The sequence below is a fragment of the Colletotrichum destructivum genome, chromosome 2 (assembly GCF_034447905.1).
Source record: "Colletotrichum destructivum chromosome 2, complete sequence".
NCBI lineage: Eukaryota > Fungi > Ascomycota > Sordariomycetes > Glomerellales > Glomerellaceae > Colletotrichum > Colletotrichum destructivum.
Genome location: NC_085897.1, coordinates 401,730 through 419,711, shown reverse-complemented (window position 1 = coordinate 419,711; position 17,982 = coordinate 401,730). Strand labels below are relative to the sequence as shown.

The following is a 17,982-nucleotide window of genomic DNA, read 5'->3' as shown; positions in this document are numbered from 1 at the left end:
GCCTTGAGGTCTAGCTCGAGCCTCACTGCCCATACCTCAACTACGCAGCTCCGAAGCTGTCCCCTTCTGTTCCCATCACCAACCCACCACGAAGAAAAACGGCACCCAACCCCGATCCATCACCATCCCCCACCCCCTCACGTGTTGACGATAGAGACCCGGCCAATTGCACGCTTGACGACCCTTTACCTTTAATACCCTCCACAGCTTCCGACCCCCCGCCACCATGTCGACCCTTGAAGAGCTCGACGACCTCGATCGTCACGACAAGAACGACAAGAGGGACGATGGCGACAAGGACAACAAGGACAACAAGAAGCCTACCGGCGAGGGCGATGCGGACATGAAGGATGCCGAGGAAGAGGAGGACATCCTCGATGACGAGATCTTGAACCTTAGCACCCAGGACATCCAGACCCGCAAACGCCTGCTCGAGAACGACTCAAGGATCATGCGCAGCGAGCTGCAACGGCTGACCCATGAGAAGGCCACCATGGGGGAGAAGATCAAGGAGAACCACGACAAGATCGCCAACAACCGGTATGATACCCCTCCCCTTCGTCCACCCGGCGTCCGATGACGAAATCGATCAACTGACTGACTGACGCTCCACTCCCACAGGCAATTACCTTACCTTGTCGGCAACGTCGTCGAACTTCTTGATCTCGACCCGACTGCCGAGTCGTTGGAAGAGGGCGCCAACATCGATCTGGATGCCACCCGTGTGGGCAAGTCCGCTGTCATCAAGACGTCGACGAGACAAACCATCTTCCTCCCGCTTATCGGCCTGGTCGACCCCACGACCCTGAAGCCTGGTGACCTTATCGGTGTCAACAAGGACTCGTACCTCATCCTCGATACGCTCCCGGCTGAGTACGACAGCAGAGTCAAGGCCATGGAGGTGGACGAGAAGCCGACGGAGAAGTACACAGATGTCGGCGGTCTGGACAAGCAGATTGAGGAGCTGGTCGAGGCCATTGTCTGGCCCATGAAGGAAGCGGAGAGATTCAAGAAGATTGGCATCAAGGCGCCAAAGGGTACGTTTGGCGACGCAACGCGGACAGTCCTCCGGTTACTGACTCTCTACAGGCGCTTTGATGTACGGCCCCCCCGGAACCGGAAAGACGCTCCTGGCCCGAGCCTGCGCAGCGCAAACCGACGCCACTTTCCTCAAGCTGGCCGGCCCCCAACTGGTGCAGATGTTCATCGGCGACGGCGCCAAGCTCGTGCGCGACTGCTTCGCCCTCGCCAAGGAGAAGGCGCCCGCCATCATCTTTATCGACGAGCTGGACGCCGTCGGCACGAAGCGTTTCGACAGCGAGAAGAGCGGTGACAGAGAAGTACAGCGAACCATGCTTGAGCTCCTCAACCAGCTCGACGGTTTCGCATCAGACGACCGTATCAAGGTTCTGGCCGCCACGAACCGTGTCGACGTCTTGGATCCCGCGCTTCTCCGTTCCGGTCGTCTCGACCGAAAGATCGAGTTCCCCCTGCCGAACGAGGAGGCTCGCGCCCAGATTCTCAAGATTCACTCTCGCAAGATGAAGGTTGACCCCGCCGTCAACTGGGGCGAGTTGGCCCGCAGTACGGACGAGTTTGGAGGTGCCATGCTCAAGGCTGTCTGTGTCGAGGCCGGCATGATTGCTCTGCGGATGGGCAAGAACAAGATCAGTCACGAACACTACGTGGACGCTATTGCCGAGGTGCAAGCCAAGAAGAAGGACGTAAGTCTCATCGGTACCCACCCTTTGGTTGTCCATATACTGACCCATTCCAGACGGTCAACTTCTACGCTTGATCCATTCGAATATCGGGTGACGCCGCTGGGTATCCGGGGCTATTGCTTCTGGCGGGATTGGGAATGCATAGAGGAGTCGAATGCGATAGACAACAACTTTGTACGATTACCACGGACACTTGAGCGGCCCTATAGGAATGGAAAGCAAGGTTGTCGAGACCAGCAAACGAAGTATGCGTGTGAGGATCATCCACGAGTCAGTCGTTTGAGTCGTTTGCCCGAGCGCAAGTGAGGCCTCTTGCCAAGTGGCAACACAGCGTGAAGTCAAGCGTGCGCCGTCTCAAGGTCCACGAACGAGTGGTATGTCGCCAGACAGGGACGATGGTCTACAAGGATCTACTTCTCGAGAGGCGCTCATGGCACGCACTTTTGGCTCCGCTTCTCGCGAAGAAGTGATCGATGAGCTGCCAGGAACCCTCCTGATGTATATGCATCCAAGGTAGCTAGCTAGCTGCGTTTGGGTAACGTTCCCTGTCGAGCTGAGGACAATCGTGCTTGCAAGCCAGAATGGTCTGCATGGTCTTTTAAGATCGCTGCAGAAAACGAATGCCGAGTGGCCGTAGTCGATAAGCCGTTACGTACTCGCCATATTGATTGTCCTGGGCTTTGAGGCTTCCACTTCGACCAAGCCCAACGGCAAGAATCAATGGCTTTCAGGAGGCCACGAAGACGAACGTCACTCGCCTGTGAGCTAGGAACTGGGAGCCGCGTTGAGCTATACTGTGGCAATTATGTGATCGGTACCAAAAAACCCAGGGTCCCCTAAACATGGGTATGGCATCCTGCCATGCAACATGCCGTCTCTGAAGTTTCATTGGTGGCGCGCCAAATGTGTCTCCGGAGGCTAGCAAGTTGGACCTTGATTTCTTCTTTTTTCCTCCTCTTCTCCAGAGGTCGATCTCTGCCTCTTCTGGGGTCGCTTCGAAGGGGCAAGGGGGGGCATCAAAGGCGACAGGGGGATCTCAAGACGGAAGTCATGTCCTAGCGTGCTCCTTTTCGTGGTTTTTCCTTCTTGTCTGGGCCCCTGATATCGGTAACCTCTTCGAATTTGGGGTGTTTTATTGGCGATGATGGAGTGTCTGAAGAAAGAGGCGGCAAGAGGGCTGAGGTGACATTGTGGGGGGGGCGAGTTCTCTTTGCCCTGCGCCGACCGACATCCGGCTTGTCGTGAGGTCGTCTTCCTACACTCTCTAGTGGGCCTTTGAACATCAACTGCTTCCACCTGGCCGTTGTTTCTGTCTGTTCGGCTCTATGCAGGTTGGTTGTCAAGGTGTCACGTTGATGAAATAGGCCAAGGAGGACGGAAATGTTACCGAGGGCGCGGACCGTCAGCCGGGGGGGAGTGGAGAGTTGGACGATGACGCCACCGCGGCTGATGGCGCAGTGAGAAGCTTACTTTTACTGTACCTCTTTCTCACGGTATCACCCCCTCATCTTTCCATGGAAAAAAGTTGTCCAGATGAGAGCCGTCCGTACGAGGTGAGACAACATCGGCCCCGCCCGATCGAGAAGTCTATCCCGCGGCAGGCCCCCATCTGCCGTCCTGGCTTGGGTCCGGTTTATGGGCGGGTAATTTCCCGCGGTGATGGTTGCTGTCATGCGTCTCCCTGGCCGAGCTGAGATGCTGTTGATCGTTTCTGTCGCGGGTTGTCCGATTCCCATGTCCGTCTGGTACTTGGAATCGTTCAAGGCGAGATCGCCATGGCAGTCTGTCTATTATTGGCATGCCCAGCGACGGGGCACATTCGACGAAGATTGAACCACGGCCAGCTAGCTGCCCAGGGGAAAGTGCTGTGTAGGAGCGAATGAAGCAAAGCTGCGTCGCTGGCACCGTCGATCGCCTACTGGCTGAGCCACTCAGCCACGCTCCCTCGTGCCGGCAAGACACGAGGAGGCATGATGGATCAGCGGCCGTTGGGGAAAGGTTCTCGCAACGGTCAGAGTGACAACGGCAATTCGACGACGCCGAGATGACGCTGTTCCCCCCCCCCCCCCCCTCAGAGCCAGTATCATGGATGGCAGACCTGGCTCAGGGGTGGTGTGCATGTTTGTGTGTGTGTGTGTGTGCCCGGCAATTAAGACGCAGGGGAAGGGCAAATATAGCCCCCAATCCCCGCTTTCCCTTGGCCGTCGTGGCTTTGGTCCTCTCCGTAGGCGCGGACCAACGACATCTCACGACGGGTTCTTGGTGGTTTTAATTGCTTGGCTGTTTGTTCGTTGTTTGGCCGGTCTGGATTATTGGGCGTATACTTGCCCCGTTCTTGTGTGACCGGGCCAGCATCGGACACAGCCATTTCATCACTTTCGAGATCCTGTTCTGCCTCCTGTTGACGTCGCCTCTCTTCTTGGCTGCCGGACACACGGGGCGTTTCCCTCGTACGATCCGCACAGCAATGAAAGATGGACAAAAACAAACATCCCGACCGTTTTTGTCATTGCAACCGGGAAGGGGGGACCCAAGCAGGAGCCGTGGTGGCGATCGGGATTCTTTTTGGGAAGCAAACAGCAGGGAACGGGAGGGCAAGACGAGCCCGGATGCTACTCTAATGCTCAATGTATTTACGAATCCGTCCGATCGACACTCCCTATCCCCGGTCAAGCTCGAGTCCTCTTGTTCTGGGAAGTCTGATCTGTGCAATTGTGAAGCTTCTTGACCGTGATTCGGAGACATCGACTTGGCCGCATGTGGAATCGAGGTAGTTCCTGGCGTATGGCTTTGCCTTTCCACACACACACACACACACACACACACACACACACAGGCCGCCTTGAGCGGTGTAACAATTCCTTCAAGGACTGGAGGTCTGGTTCTATGTTGAAAAAGCTGCCCTGTCGCTTCCATGAGAGAGATGAGGTGTCATGCGTGGCCGTCTCTAGCCAGTGTTCCAAAAAGGCGACGACGTGGGCTTGCTGGCTGACGCCCTGGTCTCCGCCATGTCTAGGAACGAGAGGCTGCCACCGAACTGTGGGGAGCTCTGTCACAGTCGTTGGTGTAGCCATCCCAGCTGTCATGCGATCCATTTCGTGCAGATATTCGGTAGCGAGTGCTTGGGTGGTCGTCATGCTTTGCTAGGGGCCCTGCATCAAACGGCCTGGCCCAGCGTCCAAGAGGCTTCTCCGTCTGTTCCCAACGGCCCGACTGATGTCTCTCATGATCGGCACATGTCTCATGCCGTCTACTCGAGAGAATCGCGGATGGCATTTGACTGGTCCGCCTCTTTGAGAGCACCGCTATCACATGGAATCCACCTCGGATGCCCACGCCCCCCTTAGGTACACGGTGCCTGACCCGACCATGCCCTGCATCAGACAGCTGTTCGGACAGATTCCAGAACCTCTCTCTGCCTATGGGCCCGGTAGTTGCCGCAGACTGCCGGGATTTTGATATGTCTCTATTTAGCAGCGACTAGCGGAGTGCTCATCAAGACGTGGTCTCCGCGTGGATTACGTGTGGCTTATTCCTATCCACTTACACGCTGCAGCCGGGTGTCCCCTTATATTGGTGTGTAGGCCACGTTGACCTATGGCATGCGCGAGATGGATGTTTGCCAGCCAAGATTCCGGCTGAGCGGCCTCAACCGACTGGGAAGTGCGAAAATGTGTTTGAGTGTGTGTGTGGAACTCTAGGGAAGCTCCATGGGTATTCAGGTACCGATTCGAGCAGTCTTTTTCAGTTTATACACTGCCGTGGACGAGGTTACTTTGAGGGGCGACGGACCAGTTCCCATCTCCTAGACCGGGCTACTAACCCTGAGTTCTGAGAGGTAATGCCCGAACGATGAGATCTACAACGCCTTCGTCGTCACTCTCTTCACACTTATAGCAAGGGGGGGGTCTATGTCTGGTCACGTCCAAGGATTTCGGGTCTGTCACGATGTCACCCTGCTCGAGTGGTTCTGTGGGGAACGGCTCGAGACGGCGCCGGTTTGTCTTGTTTACGATGTCTATACCCTAGGAAACATCGTCATGGAGCCGGTGGTGGCCTGTGACGAAGGTCAAGACAACACTCCGTTGTTCTGTAGCCATGTAGCCGGTCTGGTATTTCTATAAAAGAGAGACTATCTCGGCCCCTTGGATATGCGTTCTGCTCTTTTCATCAGCTCATCTCAAATAAAAAGCCTCACTCGCAACCTCCAACTTACCAATCGTCTCTTGAACATTTGTCCATTACCAAAACTTAATCCTTGCCTCACCCACCCAACACCGTTAGAATGCAGTTCACCGTCGCCATCGTCGCCCTCTTCGCCGGCGTCGCCCTCTCGGCCCCGGTCATTGAGGAGCGCCAGGTGCCCTATATCCCTTGCTCCGGCTTGTACGCCTCCTCGCAGTGTTGCGCGACGGACGTCCTCGGCATCGCCAACCTTGACTGCGGCACGCCGCCCTCGGCGCCTGCCTCGGCGGACGAGTTCAGCGCCGTCTGCTCCGCCATCGGACAGCGTGCCCGATGCTGCGTCCTGCCTCTTGTGAGTGGAGTCCAGAATATGCTCAAGCTGCCCACGCACACGATTGCTAATGTTGTTCGATAGTTGGACCAGGGCATCCTTTGCAACACCCCCAGCGGCGTTCAGGACTAAGCGTCTCGTGTAGTGGGCGTGGATGTGAAATGGGCAATCTCACAACGGCTTCTACGCCCGGGCATCTTTCCGATCCGGCACTCTCTCGAAAGATGTAGTTCTGCTCCTTGTTCGAACTTTGTCGAGTAACATCTGGCTAGCTAGGAGAGCTTTCGAAGATGATTCATGAAAGGGAAAGGCTTGGGTTGTATGATGATGGCTTGTATGTACGAAAGTTATGTCTACTAGTGTATGAAAAAAAATTTGTTCAAATCAGTCGAGCTCGGCATTTGATTGATCCCGGCGGCGTCAAATTATCGACCACAGGCGCGTCGGTCGCACGAGGCTTCGTCTTCCAGGTCAATAACCGACCCTTCTGTCAAAGGTTCATGATTGCGGTATCTCAATGGCGGCCAATTCAGTTCTTTTACACAAAAGACAAAACATTTGAAATTTTTCATTGAGAAAAATCCGAATAGATGATTGTATGTGTAGGTAAGCTCTCTAGATTTGATAACATTTCCCTAGAGGCCTTCTACCTACACCCGCGCAAGTACGTCGAAATGGCAAGAAACAGTTTGTCGTATCGAAGGCGATGATTTGACAGAGTCACCGAGCCGACGAGAAAAGGGAATCAGAAATCGGGGTGCGCACGAAACCACATTTAAGACAATTCTATGAGAGTCTATCTGCCACTTAAGCCTCGAGCTCGAAGATTAAACGGTACGAATAAGACTGTTCAGTATAATATCCGAGGTTCTGACCGTCGTGCTTGCTCCCACAGAAACAAAAGAAAGACAAAAAAAACCCCAGAAAGAATTGTTCCCGATACCCACGGCCTCCGCTCACCGATGGCAAGCCTTCCTCTTCGAGCCTGGAGCTCCGGTGCCAATGATGTTGAGAAGAACACAGCGAGAACTGCAAGACAAAGTGATTCAGCAATGACGACGAATGGGCGGGCCTAGGCCCTCGGTCGGTCTGGGGGCGGTTTGAAGGTCGAGCTCTCGGTGAAGGACGGAGGCTCAATCAGCATCTGGCATGTGAGTTTGGCAGTCTGGGAAGGCACTGAGCGCCGGCTGGCAGGGGCGAACGGGACCGTACCCCACACCTGGACTCCATCCGTTCCATCATGGCCGCCAAGGATCACGATTCACCTCCGTCGTGAGGTGCAACTGGGTGGCGGTGCGGAGAGTGGCTGATTTTTTCCCATCTGTCTCTTGCCTTCCTGTCATGGGGGGGAGGGGTTCGCTCACCATGACATCACCGGAGCATTTAGTCCTAGCGCACGCCACCACTGGGTCGCTAGGTCGATGGGTTGCTGAGCTCTGTGAGACTGTGGGACAGAGACAGCAGGAGAAAAGGCAAGGCGAGAGAGCTGAAGTGGTAAGTATAGGCAAGCAAGCTCATTCTTTCTGTCTTGGTTTTGAAGCTATGCCAGACCCTCTCAGCCCCTCTTCCCCCTTCTATCCATCAAAAACACGCATCGCAGACATCATTACTTTAGTACTTAATCTGACGGATTGACAGTTTTAATAGCATGGAAAATAGCATGCTGCCTTCCCTCTTGCCTCCCATTTTCCCCATCAAAGAACTGGTTTCACCGCCCGGGCTCCAAACTGACCTGCAACCTTAATGATCAGCGCTATGCACGTTGTCGTGTAAGCGGCGGTACGTACCCGTCCCTTCTCCCTCAACCGCGTCGCTAAGGTGTGAGGATCCGCTATTCAGGCAGGGGGGAAACTACGTCATGCCAAAAAAAAACAAAAAAAAAGGACGAGCTTCGCGGAGCTGTCAGCTCTTTGAATGGCCGCGCGGGGGAAGCTCCTACTGCATTGTTGATGCCCTCCCTCATCGCTTTCCAAGCAGATCATCGGGGGAGCGTGTGGCCTGTCCCGGCCGTTGTCATTGCATAGAGCTGACGTGACAGCCTCGAAGCTTTAACCCAGCAGCGGACGCTTGTCCGCCACTGTCTGTCTGGTGGATATGGGAGCAAAGTGTCTGAGGTTCGTGTTTTTCTGCCATGTACAAGTGTCTCTCTGCCATCGTACCTACCCAGCTAGTGTCACCAACGACGGCCTCTAAACGGAAAAAAAGTACAGAGACTCTGAAGTCCAAGTCAGCAGCTGCAACCACCTATGTACAGCAAGATCGGGGGAAGGGGCATTTCGCCAGACACGGAGGCAGGCGCGATTGTTCATGTACGCCAGGAACGAATAGAGGTAGGCAAGAGCGAGTGGCCGAAGGACCTTGAGACAGAGCAAGAGGCAAAGTACGTATGTACGTACAAACAAACCATTGGCTCAAGGCCTCCGCAGCGACCAGATGCACCCAAATGCAGCCACAATTTCCCACAAACGCACTGCAGTGACGTGATGGATTCCTGCCGTGAATTAGATCATCCGTGGACCGTTCTGTTCGCCGCTTGACGCTCGACGCCTGCCGTGACCCTCCCTGTCGTCAGTCCAACCTAGGTACCTATCTACCTACCTACGGAAGCCCTCCGCCTGCCTGCCTGCCTGCCTGCCTATCTGCTGCTGTCCCTCCGTCCCATCCCCCCTGCAACCAGCTTCTCGCCCGTCCTCTACGTGTTCCGCCTCCCACATCGACACGACAACAAAAACCACCTGCCCCCTTAGCAACATTTCCTCCAAACCTTTACTCTCCTGCTTCTTCCTCCTTCACACAAGCCTTGTGATTTCTCTACTCAGTTCTTTCCGGCCTTCCCACCCTCCCTTCGTGATACCCCCAAAGACTCGGCTTCATTGGAAGACTGATCCATAGAAACCACCGCAATGCGTTTCCTCCCCGCCGTCCTGACGGCTTTGACTGCCCAGGGCGTCATCGCAAGCTCCTGGTTCTCCAAGGCTGGTATGTCAAGTCTGCCATGAATGTTCCGTGGGCTTTTTGTGGTGGTCGCCAACTGACAATTATGACTTTCACAGCCTACAACAAATGGCACGAGACGGAGCTTGAGCGCTGGCTCTCCGACCATGACGTCCCGTACCCCACCCCCGCCGACCGCAAGGACCTCGAGAAGCTCATTGAGAGCAACTGGAACGACATCGTCGTCGCTCCCTACAACCTGTGGGATACCGACCGCCTGTCAAACTACCTGAAGGCCAAGGGTCTCCAGACTGAAGGTGCTGCCAAGGCCAATAAGGAGTCCCTTCTCTCCCAGGTCCAGGGAACCTGGTACGAGACCGGTGACCAGGCCCAGAACGCCTATCTCAACGTCAAGGACTGGATCTTGGACAGCTGGACCGACAGCCAGCTCAAGGCCTTTGCCGACAAGCACAGCATTCCTGGTATGTTCTCAATCACACTGGAACTTCCAAATTGGTGGCACAAAACGTGAGACTGACATCATTATAGTTCCCCAGCCCCGCAACCGCGACAGCATCCTTCAGAAGGCCCGCGCCAACTACGAGACCATTGCCCAGAAGGCTGGCGAGACCGCCTCCTACCCCGGCAACTGGCTGTACGAGACCTGGTCCGGTATGTTTGTAGCAAGCTATTTGTCTTTGATCATCGGCTTACACAACGCAGAATCTGATCTCAAGGAGTGGCTCGACACCCATGGCTTCCCCGCCCCTCAGGTCACCAGCGTAAGACATTTGGCATCCTTTTTTTTTTTTTTTTTGCACATGTACTAACAAAAAATTATAGCGTGACAAGCTGATTGCCTCCGTTCGCCGCAACTCTCGTCTTGCTTCCCTCAAGGCTCAAGAGCAGGCCGCCAGCGCTTCCGCCAGCGCCCAGCAGGCCTACGCTACCCTGACTGACATGGTCATCGATGCTTGGAGCGACTCTCAGCTCAAGGAATTTGCCGACAAGAATGGCATTCCTGGTAAGTTAATTGTGACTCATCATGCCTCCTGAACCAGTATTAACACCCTTACAGTTCCCCAGGGTACCAAAACCAACGAGCTTAAGGCCCTGATCCGCAAGCACCGCGCCGACTTCCTTCAGAACAACGTCTCTGGCGCCGCTGCCAGCGCCTACGGCGCTGCCACTTCCAATGTTGGCTCGGCTGCCTCTAAGGCCACCGACGGTGTCTCTAACGCTGCTTCTGATGCTTTCAACGCTGCCATTGGCACGTGGTCTGAGAGTCGCCTTAAGGGCTACCTTGATGCTCGCGGTGTTCCCGTTCCCCAGGGATCCAAGACTGATGAACTTCGTGCTCTCGTTCGCAAGAACCAGCACAAGGCTGCCACTGGCTGGAGCGCATGGACCTACGATGATCTTTCCACTGAGAACCTGAGAAAGTACCTTGCTTCCAGCAGCGATGCTACTGTCAAGAAGGTTGCTGAGAAGAAGGATGCTTCTCGCGATGAGCTCGTTAACGCTGCTCAGTCTGCTTACAGCTCCGCCTCGTCTGCTGGTGGTGCCTCGTACGCGTCTGTCACCAGCTACTTCGCCCAGGCCACCGATTCTGCCAAGTCTACTCTGTTCGATACATGGAGCGAGAGCGAGCTTAAGTCTTACTTGGAAAGCTACGGTGTCAACGTTCCCCAGGGTTCCACCATTGACGAGCTCCGCGCCTACGCCCGCAAGCAGTACACGTACTTCAAGTACGGTACTTCCACGCCCTCGGAGACTCTCTATGCTAAGATCGCTGAGAACGCGAAGGGTACCTGGAACTGGGTTGCCAACCAGGTTGGTCTTGGTGCCGATGTTGCCCAGAAGAAGGCTGCCGACACCAAGAAGGCGGCCGAGAACGCCAAGAAGCAGGAGTTGTAAATGCTCGTGCTTCCCGCTTCTTAATACCTGCCTCTCATCATAAGTGGCCATGGCGACTCTTCGGAGTTGCAGAATTATGACGGATGACAAAATTTGGGTTTCCGGCTTGCTTTAACGATACTTTGCACTTTGAATCGGAATGGTCTGGGGGTGGTTTGCCTTCAGAACTCATGGGTAGTTAGTATCGGCATCGGGTTTCTTTTGCCCCTCCTGCTCGCATGGGGCTAGAAATGTACACTATTCGGTTAGGGATGAGCCATGAGATTAATCATTACCAATGACTTTATTTGCTGAGTGGTTCTGATTAAGTGACTGTGTTTCACTGCGATTGCGCTGGCATCCGTGTAGGCGATGTTACGCAAGTACCCTAAGCCAATACACAGCTTCAGGTCAGACTTTGTGCTCAGGTCTTGTGCCAGGAGTTTACTGTCCCACATTCGAAAAGTGAATGTTTTGAGGTGAATTCAAAAGAACATTGATCTCAGCAAGGATTTCCGAGGCAACATCTGGCTAATGCTCAAAACATAACCTTTCATCTGGAAAGTCCGAAGTGCCAAACCTCCGGTAATGCTATGCGCACATCATCTCGTCGTAAGCACTACAACCAACCCAAGACCCCTTTTTATCTATATCTGCTTTAAGCACCTGATTTTGGCGGCCTACATTGTTGCGATCTGCTGAGCCCGTGATGGCCCCCATACCTCTTCGCCAGCTCTCTCTCTCTATCACTCATCGCGAGAGGACACCTCGGACAGTCCCCTGTAAGACAGGCTTAGTGTCGAAGACGACCTCATCGATGCCCGTGTCTGCGCCGGTCCCCTTGTCGAGCCAGCGGGCGAGGAGTTCGTTGCTCTCCTTGGGCTTGACCGACTCGTCACGTGTGCCGACGGTGATGTGCGCGACATTGTTGGTGCACTGCCACTGACCCGAGGGGTCGACGAGGCGCACGACGATGGCCATGACACGGTCATCGAAGACAGCCTGCGAGGGGGAAGGGAAGGGTTAGTTGGTTCCCGTGTACTTGGGGATTTGTAAATGGGTAAAGGCGGGAGACTCACTCTCTCAAGCTCGACAGCGCACTCGCCCAGGGCTTGGGCGCTGGCGGCCTCCTGGTTGCCGCCGGCCGCCTTTTCTGCCTCGGCGTGGATGGCTAGGTACTTGGACCACAACTCCGAGTTATCTTTAGAGCTGGCACGGTGCATCAGGGTGACGTGGAATTTTGGCTGAACGCGGCGGGTCTGGAAGAGCTGCTTGTAGAAGCGCGAGGTGGGCATTCCAGCCTTGTTGAAGGCGCCGTCGAGCACGCCGCGGACCTCGTTGGCGGGGACGTCGACAGACATGTACTCGAGGGGCTTCTTCTTCTTGGGCTTGCCGCCCGGCTGGTTGTGGGCGGCGGCCCCCACGGGCCTGTCCTTGCGCGGGCCGCGGTCGGGGATGTTGTGCTTGAACTCGGGCTTGTACTCGTCAAAGGCGGAGCGGATGGCCTCGTCGAGGCGCTCGGCTGGGGGTACCTCGGGAACGAGGTTCGGGTACATGGCGTGAAGGCCGGCGATGACTTTTTCGAGGTTCTCGCGGCTGCCGGCGGTGGGGTCGAGGTGAATAATGTTGTCGAAGCCGTCGTCAGGCGGGGAGAAGGGAACGACGGGTTCGAATCGGGTGACGAAGCCCTCCATGACGCCGAGGAACTTCTCGGCGTCGGTGGCGGCGTGGATGGTCTGGTGGTTGTCGCCGCGGGCGAGGACGCGCTCCTGGGTGACGCGGCGGACCTCGTCAAGGTTGCCATCGTCGTGGGCGAAGTAGAGGGCGACGAGGCGGGCCGTCTGGTGCTGGACCTTGACGTCGGTGAGGATCTGACGGCGCTCGTGCTTCTGGGCGTTGTTACGGTCAGCGACGACGACAGGAACGTCGCGGAGCAGGTCGAGAACGGCCTTTGTGAATCGCGGCGGGCGGCCCTTGCCCGAGATGTTGTCGTTCTGGACGTGACCCCAGCCGAAGAGGTGCTGCAGGGCGACGGCGATGGTGGTCTTGCCGCAGCCGATAGTGGCGATGGGCACGAGGATGACGTCCCGGGCGACTTCGGGGCGGACGGTGGCGGCGGCGGACACGTCCGAGAGCTCGAGGTTGGCGGCGTCGGCGCCCTTGATATTCTTGAAGGCGAGGAAGTCGTTGCGCAGGGCGATGATGCCGTGGTTCTGCTGGTAGAGCTTGGCGAGGTCCTTGTCGGCCTGGAGGCGGCGGCGGGCGTAGAGGAGGTACTCCTCGGTGATCTTGATGTGCTTCTTGTAGCGCGGTGGCTTGCCCGTGATCATGGCCTTGGTGCACTCTCTCCACTGGCGGTACATGAGGTAGGGCTCCTCGAACTTGTACTTGAAGAACCAGTCGCGGTAAGGGGCCGAGGCCGGGTCGTGGCTCTCCTTGCAGCGGATGACGAAACCCTCGACGTCGCGGTCGCCGTAGGCGCCCGTCTCGGCAACCTGCTCGAGGAAGGCCTTGACCTCGTTGACGTCGTGCATGGTGATGAGGCCGACCTGGCGGAAGCCCCAGGCGTCGCCGAAGGACTGAACCAGGGTGCTAGGGTAGGTGACGAACTCGGGGAGGTTGAGGTTGATGCCGTGGATGTACAGGCCAGCCTTGTCCGGACCGTACTCGAGGATGTGCTCTTCGAAGGCGTCGTCACAGAGCTCGGCGACGGCGGTGGCGTTGCGGTCGCGCAGCTCCCTGGCGAGGTCCTCTTTGGTCTTGCCCAGGGCGGCCAGCTGCTTCTCGATCATGCGCTCTCCAGCGATGGCGTGGCTGATGTCGGAGTCGCCTCTCTCACCGGTCGAGTGCTTGCTGCAGACGAGCAGGGTGCCGTCCTCAAGGCCCGAGACGAAGATGATGCAGCCGTTCTCCTTGAGGGTGAGCTCGTACGGCCCCCTCGTGCGCGTGAGTATGTTCTCCCACTTTGTTTCGGGGACCTCGCCGACGTTGAAGAACTTGTCGTAGCCACGCACGACGATCTCGGGCTCGTTGCCCCGGTTCTTTGTTGTAAAGAGGCCGCGGGCGTAGGTGGGCAGGTCTTTCTTCTTGTAGTCCCACTCCTGCATCTTCCACGAGTCGACGACGACGCCGTCCTGGGACGTCTTTACGTCGAACGACGTCTTCTTGCAGGAGAAGCCGCCCGCCTTGGACTTGCTGAGCTTCTTTGCGCCGTCAAGCGCGCGCACCATGCTGGCGACCTTTTCGACGTCCTGGGGAACATAGGGGGCCTTGGGCAAGGGCGCTGCCTCTGCTGTTGTTGCTGTTGCCATGGCTGCGGAGAAGAGGCGGGTATTTGTGGTTGAGAAAGGGAGTAGAGATGGTCTAGAAGCGAAGAAGATGGGTGCCCGGCGGGCGATGAACATGAAGAGAGAAAGACAAGCGGTGACTCCTGCCTGACTGATGCCTGTCTGCTCTATCAGAAGAGAGAACGGATTGTGTGTGTATGGTGATGGCCTCACTTGATATATCGTCAAGGACGATGTTTGCTTTTGTAGACAAGGATGGCAGCCTAGGTAGGCCGAGATATTGAACTACAGCGAGGGCAACAAACAGGAGGTGAGTCACTTCACTTGCTCTTGTTGGGTATTTCTGTCAAGCGGCCTCAATCGGAGGTGTGGCTTTTGCCTTGGGAAACAGAGAAAGAGAGAGAAAGGGACAGACAGAGAGTCCTCAGTACCCAATGTAAGGTAAGGTAAGATGAGATGAGATGAGATGAGGGTCAGTCCGTCCGTCGTCAATCAGTCACACCGGCAGCCACGCACAAGGGGTGAGATCAGATAATGGGAACTTGCATTTGCGCTTTCCACATCTGGGAGGGTTCAAAAATGAGTCTCGGACGTGGCGCTGCTGTGGTCGCAGGGCACACTGCACACCACTGCCTAGATAAGTACCTAAGTACCTTGCAGAGGGTTAAGATAAATAGGGCCATTAGCGGCTGCAGTGCGAGGCGTGGAGGGGCACAGTTGCTTGTTCAGGGCCTTCATTTCACCCCGGTAGCTGAGAGCGCTAATGCTCTTTTGGAAGGCGGTAGGACTGACTTGGAGGGGTAGGGTACTGCGTCACACCAGGACCTCCCCCGCATCGCACGGCAGAAAATTTCCCATTCGCACCCCATTGCATTCATCGCGTCGCATCTTCCATCGAGAACAGACACGCCTGCGCCACCTTCGGATTTGGCCTCAATTTCTTTCATTTCACACAAAATACTACCAACTAGCCAACCAAACCAGACACCCAAAGGCTAAGCCACCACAACTAAAGATGGCCTCCAACCCCTACCTCCTCGCCGCCGACAACCCCGCGGCCCTGCTCACGCTCCTGCGCGAGAACCCCGCCATCGCCGCGGGCCAGGACGAGCACGGATACTCTCTCGTCCACGCCGCCGCGAGCTACAACCACCTCGATCTCTTGCGCGCTCTGGTCCGGGAGTTCGGCGTCAATGTCGACCTGAGGGACGAGGACGAGGAGACGGCCCTGTTCGTCGTCGAGACCGTCGAGGCGGCAAAGTGCCTTGTCGAGGAGCTGGGCGCCGACATCAACGCCAAGGGTGCCGACGGCATCACCGCCAGCCAGAAGATCGAGGGCGAGGCCGACTACCCCGAAGTCGCACAGTACCTCAACGGCATCGAGTCCCAACGAAATGCCGCTGCCGCCGCTGCTGCCGCCGCCGAGGGTGGTGACCAAACCACCGCAGCCCAAACCACCGCAGCGTCCGACACTGCCGCACCGCCCGTCGACATGCCGCCCGTCCCTGAGGGTCTCGCTGTGACACTCGGCACCATGGATCAGGCCGACGAGGTCCCCGACGAGGTCGACCCCGAGTTCAAGCGCCGGATAGAACAGCTGGCCGAGAGAGAAGACTTCCACACGGACGAGGGCCAGGCCGAGCTGCGCCGCCTCATCGAGGACGCCATCCTCGACCAGGGCCTGGGCGACGAGCGTAGCGTGCGTCAGAAGCAGGGTTAAGGAGAGCAGAGAGAGCAGAAAGAGAAGAAGAAAAACGAGGTAGCCAATCGCAGTGTTTAATCGTCGCTCTTGATTTCCCAAAACAGGTAATGCCCGGGGGACTCGGGCGGCCGGAGGAACGCGATTTCGGGGCTATCGCCGGCCATGCCCTTGGAAAAGGACGTTGCGCTGAGGGAGAGCCAGGTCCGCGACGGCAGGGCGACGAGGGCATGGATAAGGACGCTCCGAACCCAGTCTGAGGTGAAGAAGCCCTGCCACGTGATCTTACAGACGTTCAAGTGCGCTGCGGCGCCAGCGCCGGCTTCGGCGTCGAGGCTGCCTGGGACCTGGTAGCGCGAGAGATAGGGGTCGACAGTGTCTCCGGACTCGACGCGGGGGCTCTGCAGACGGATCAGGGACAGCCATTCGTACGTCTCTGTGGAAAAGTCTTCGAGGGCGAGCCTGTCGCCGTTCTGAATCATGTCGGCAGGGATCGCCAGCGGCGCCGTCTTGACCTGCATGCCGGGCACGAGGGCGGGCTCGCAGGTGTATCGTGTTGGGAAATACGGATCCAGGGGGTCTGGCGAGGGAGCTGAACCATGTCAGAATAGCCAATCAGGTAAAAAGCAAACGCGCGAGGCAATGCGCAGGTAGCGGCTTACTGGTAGTCGCGGCGTTGCAGAACAACCACGTTACGGGCGTGTTGAGAACATTTTTGCATGCATAGGCGAGTCTGTCGAACCCCTTTTTGCCGTGAAGCATCGACGGGTCTCGGAGCTGGTAGCTCACAACTGTGAAGGGATCAATAAGTCTCCGTGTTACGAAAGTGATGAGAGTCGCTGTCCGCTCACCCCATCTCGGCTTGAGGCCTCTCTTCCCCTTGACGCCGTGAGGCTTGCCCACCAAGCCGGCCCGCTCGTACGTCTCTTTGTCGAGGTACATTGTAAGCAGGCCCTCGTGGAGGGAGAAGACGTTTTCGACGGTCGTCCTGCCCTCCGAGAGCATGAGGATGTTGCCTGGTCGCAAGTCAGCCCTTCCATCACGATTCGCGCGCTCAACCGAGTGACGGACCTCTCTTGATGTACTCGTTGAAAAATGCACCGTCCAGCACCTGGCCGAGGGTCATGATGACGCGGTGGAACGTCGGCGCCGCGAGTTCCTTGACAAGCTTCTGTCGGACCAACTCATAACACTCCTGAGGCAGGATGAGTTCAACCTGATGATGTCAGTACTGGACGCTCTCCTACGGGAAGAGTGTTCGGTGTGAAGACACATACCTTGTGGTTGAATCCCTGGCCCAGGATGGGCGCCCACGGCTTCCCCTTGGTGGGCAGCTGCTTCGGCTCGACGTGGGCCATGGTGCCGTAGGTGACGAAGCATTTCGACGCCTGGTAGACGCTGGGTGTTGGGAACGACAACATTGGCCTTCAATTTTAGGGGTATGTCTTGGTATCTTTCGAGACTGGCTTTAGTTTGGTGGTTGCGAGGCCACTGCGGCGTGTCGAGGATTGGGAGAGCTCTATATCGCAAAATCGAGAAATGCAGATGAATGTTTTACTGAAACACCTGGGGTGTGTGAATAAATAACCCACCCCGCTTCCAGCCATTGCCCAGGCTTTGAACCGACTCCTAAAAGTCTATAGACACATCGGGGCGTGGGCGTGTACGAGTGACTCTCCACCGAAAATGCCATTTCTGGCGCTGCCCAAACCCGCCGAGTCAGCGGCCTTCGAAGACGATGCAAGAAGTCCAAGTTCCTCCAACAACACCACTAGAGATTCGCAAATTGAAGCCCTACAACATCTTGATTGACGGTCTCTTCTTATTGTGAGTGAGCACGGGGTTTATAATCTCACACTAGTTACATGCATCCCAGCTAACACGCCTTAGCAGCCAAAAAAAAAAAAAACCAGCCACGGGCGCAAA

At 56.5% G+C, this 17,982-nt stretch overlaps 6 protein-coding genes across 6 annotated transcripts; 4 read left to right on the top strand and 2 right to left on the bottom strand.

The window, feature by feature from the left end:
- The first annotated feature begins 20 nt into the window (after positions 1 to 20).
- CDEST_02311 (Putative AAA+ ATPase domain, ATPase, AAA-type, core, nucleic acid-binding protein) lies at positions 21 to 1,959 on the top strand. The gene is made up of 4 exons (XM_062918470.1): positions 21 to 540; positions 622 to 1,037; positions 1,090 to 1,724; positions 1,778 to 1,959. The coding sequence occupies exons 1-4, from the start codon at positions 227 to 229 to the stop codon at positions 1,796 to 1,798; spliced, it is 1,386 nt and encodes a 461-aa protein (XP_062774521.1). The 5' UTR covers positions 21 to 226; the 3' UTR covers positions 1,799 to 1,959.
- A 4,050-nt stretch (positions 1,960 to 6,009) lies between these two features.
- Positions 6,010 to 6,569, top strand: CDEST_02310 (Putative cerato-ulmin hydrophobin family, Hydrophobin superfamily; the record flags this gene model as incomplete). Its single annotated transcript, XM_062918469.1, has 1 exon — positions 6,010 to 6,569. The coding sequence occupies one exon, from the start codon at positions 6,010 to 6,012 to the stop codon at positions 6,322 to 6,324; it is 315 nt and encodes a 104-aa protein (XP_062774520.1). The 3' UTR covers positions 6,325 to 6,569.
- A 1,603-nt stretch (positions 6,570 to 8,172) lies between these two features.
- CDEST_02309 (uncharacterized protein) lies at positions 8,173 to 11,371 on the top strand. The gene is made up of 6 exons (XM_062918468.1): positions 8,173 to 9,219; positions 9,294 to 9,656; positions 9,724 to 9,846; positions 9,898 to 9,956; positions 10,018 to 10,198; positions 10,253 to 11,371. Exons 1-6 carry the CDS (start codon positions 9,144 to 9,146, stop codon positions 11,089 to 11,091), a joined length of 1,641 nt encoding a protein of 546 aa, XP_062774519.1. The 5' UTR covers positions 8,173 to 9,143; the 3' UTR covers positions 11,092 to 11,371.
- A 3-nt stretch (positions 11,372 to 11,374) lies between these two features.
- On the bottom strand, positions 11,375 to 14,910 carry CDEST_02308 (uncharacterized protein). Its single transcript, XM_062918467.1, has 3 exons — positions 14,571 to 14,910; positions 12,150 to 14,515; positions 11,375 to 12,072 (listed from the first exon to the last, which is right to left on the bottom strand). Exons 2-3 carry the CDS (start codon positions 14,472 to 14,474, stop codon positions 11,821 to 11,823), a joined length of 2,577 nt encoding a protein of 858 aa, XP_062774518.1. The 5' UTR covers positions 14,475 to 14,515; positions 14,571 to 14,910; the 3' UTR covers positions 11,375 to 11,820.
- A 248-nt stretch (positions 14,911 to 15,158) lies between these two features.
- CDEST_02306 (Putative ribonuclease P protein subunit Rpp40) lies at positions 15,159 to 17,554 on the bottom strand. The gene is made up of 5 exons (XM_062918465.1): positions 17,334 to 17,554; positions 17,128 to 17,272; positions 16,908 to 17,072; positions 16,719 to 16,847; positions 15,159 to 16,648 (listed from the first exon to the last, which is right to left on the bottom strand). The coding sequence occupies exons 1-5, from the start codon at positions 17,475 to 17,477 to the stop codon at positions 16,134 to 16,136; spliced, it is 1,098 nt and encodes a 365-aa protein (XP_062774516.1). The 5' UTR covers positions 17,478 to 17,554; the 3' UTR covers positions 15,159 to 16,133.
- Positions 15,373 to 16,077, top strand: CDEST_02307 (Putative ankyrin repeat-containing domain superfamily; the record flags this gene model as incomplete). The annotated part of the gene is made up of 1 exon (XM_062918466.1): positions 15,373 to 16,077. One exon carries the CDS (start codon positions 15,373 to 15,375, stop codon positions 16,075 to 16,077), a length of 705 nt encoding a protein of 234 aa, XP_062774517.1.
- Positions 17,555 to 17,982: the final 428 nt, after the last annotated feature.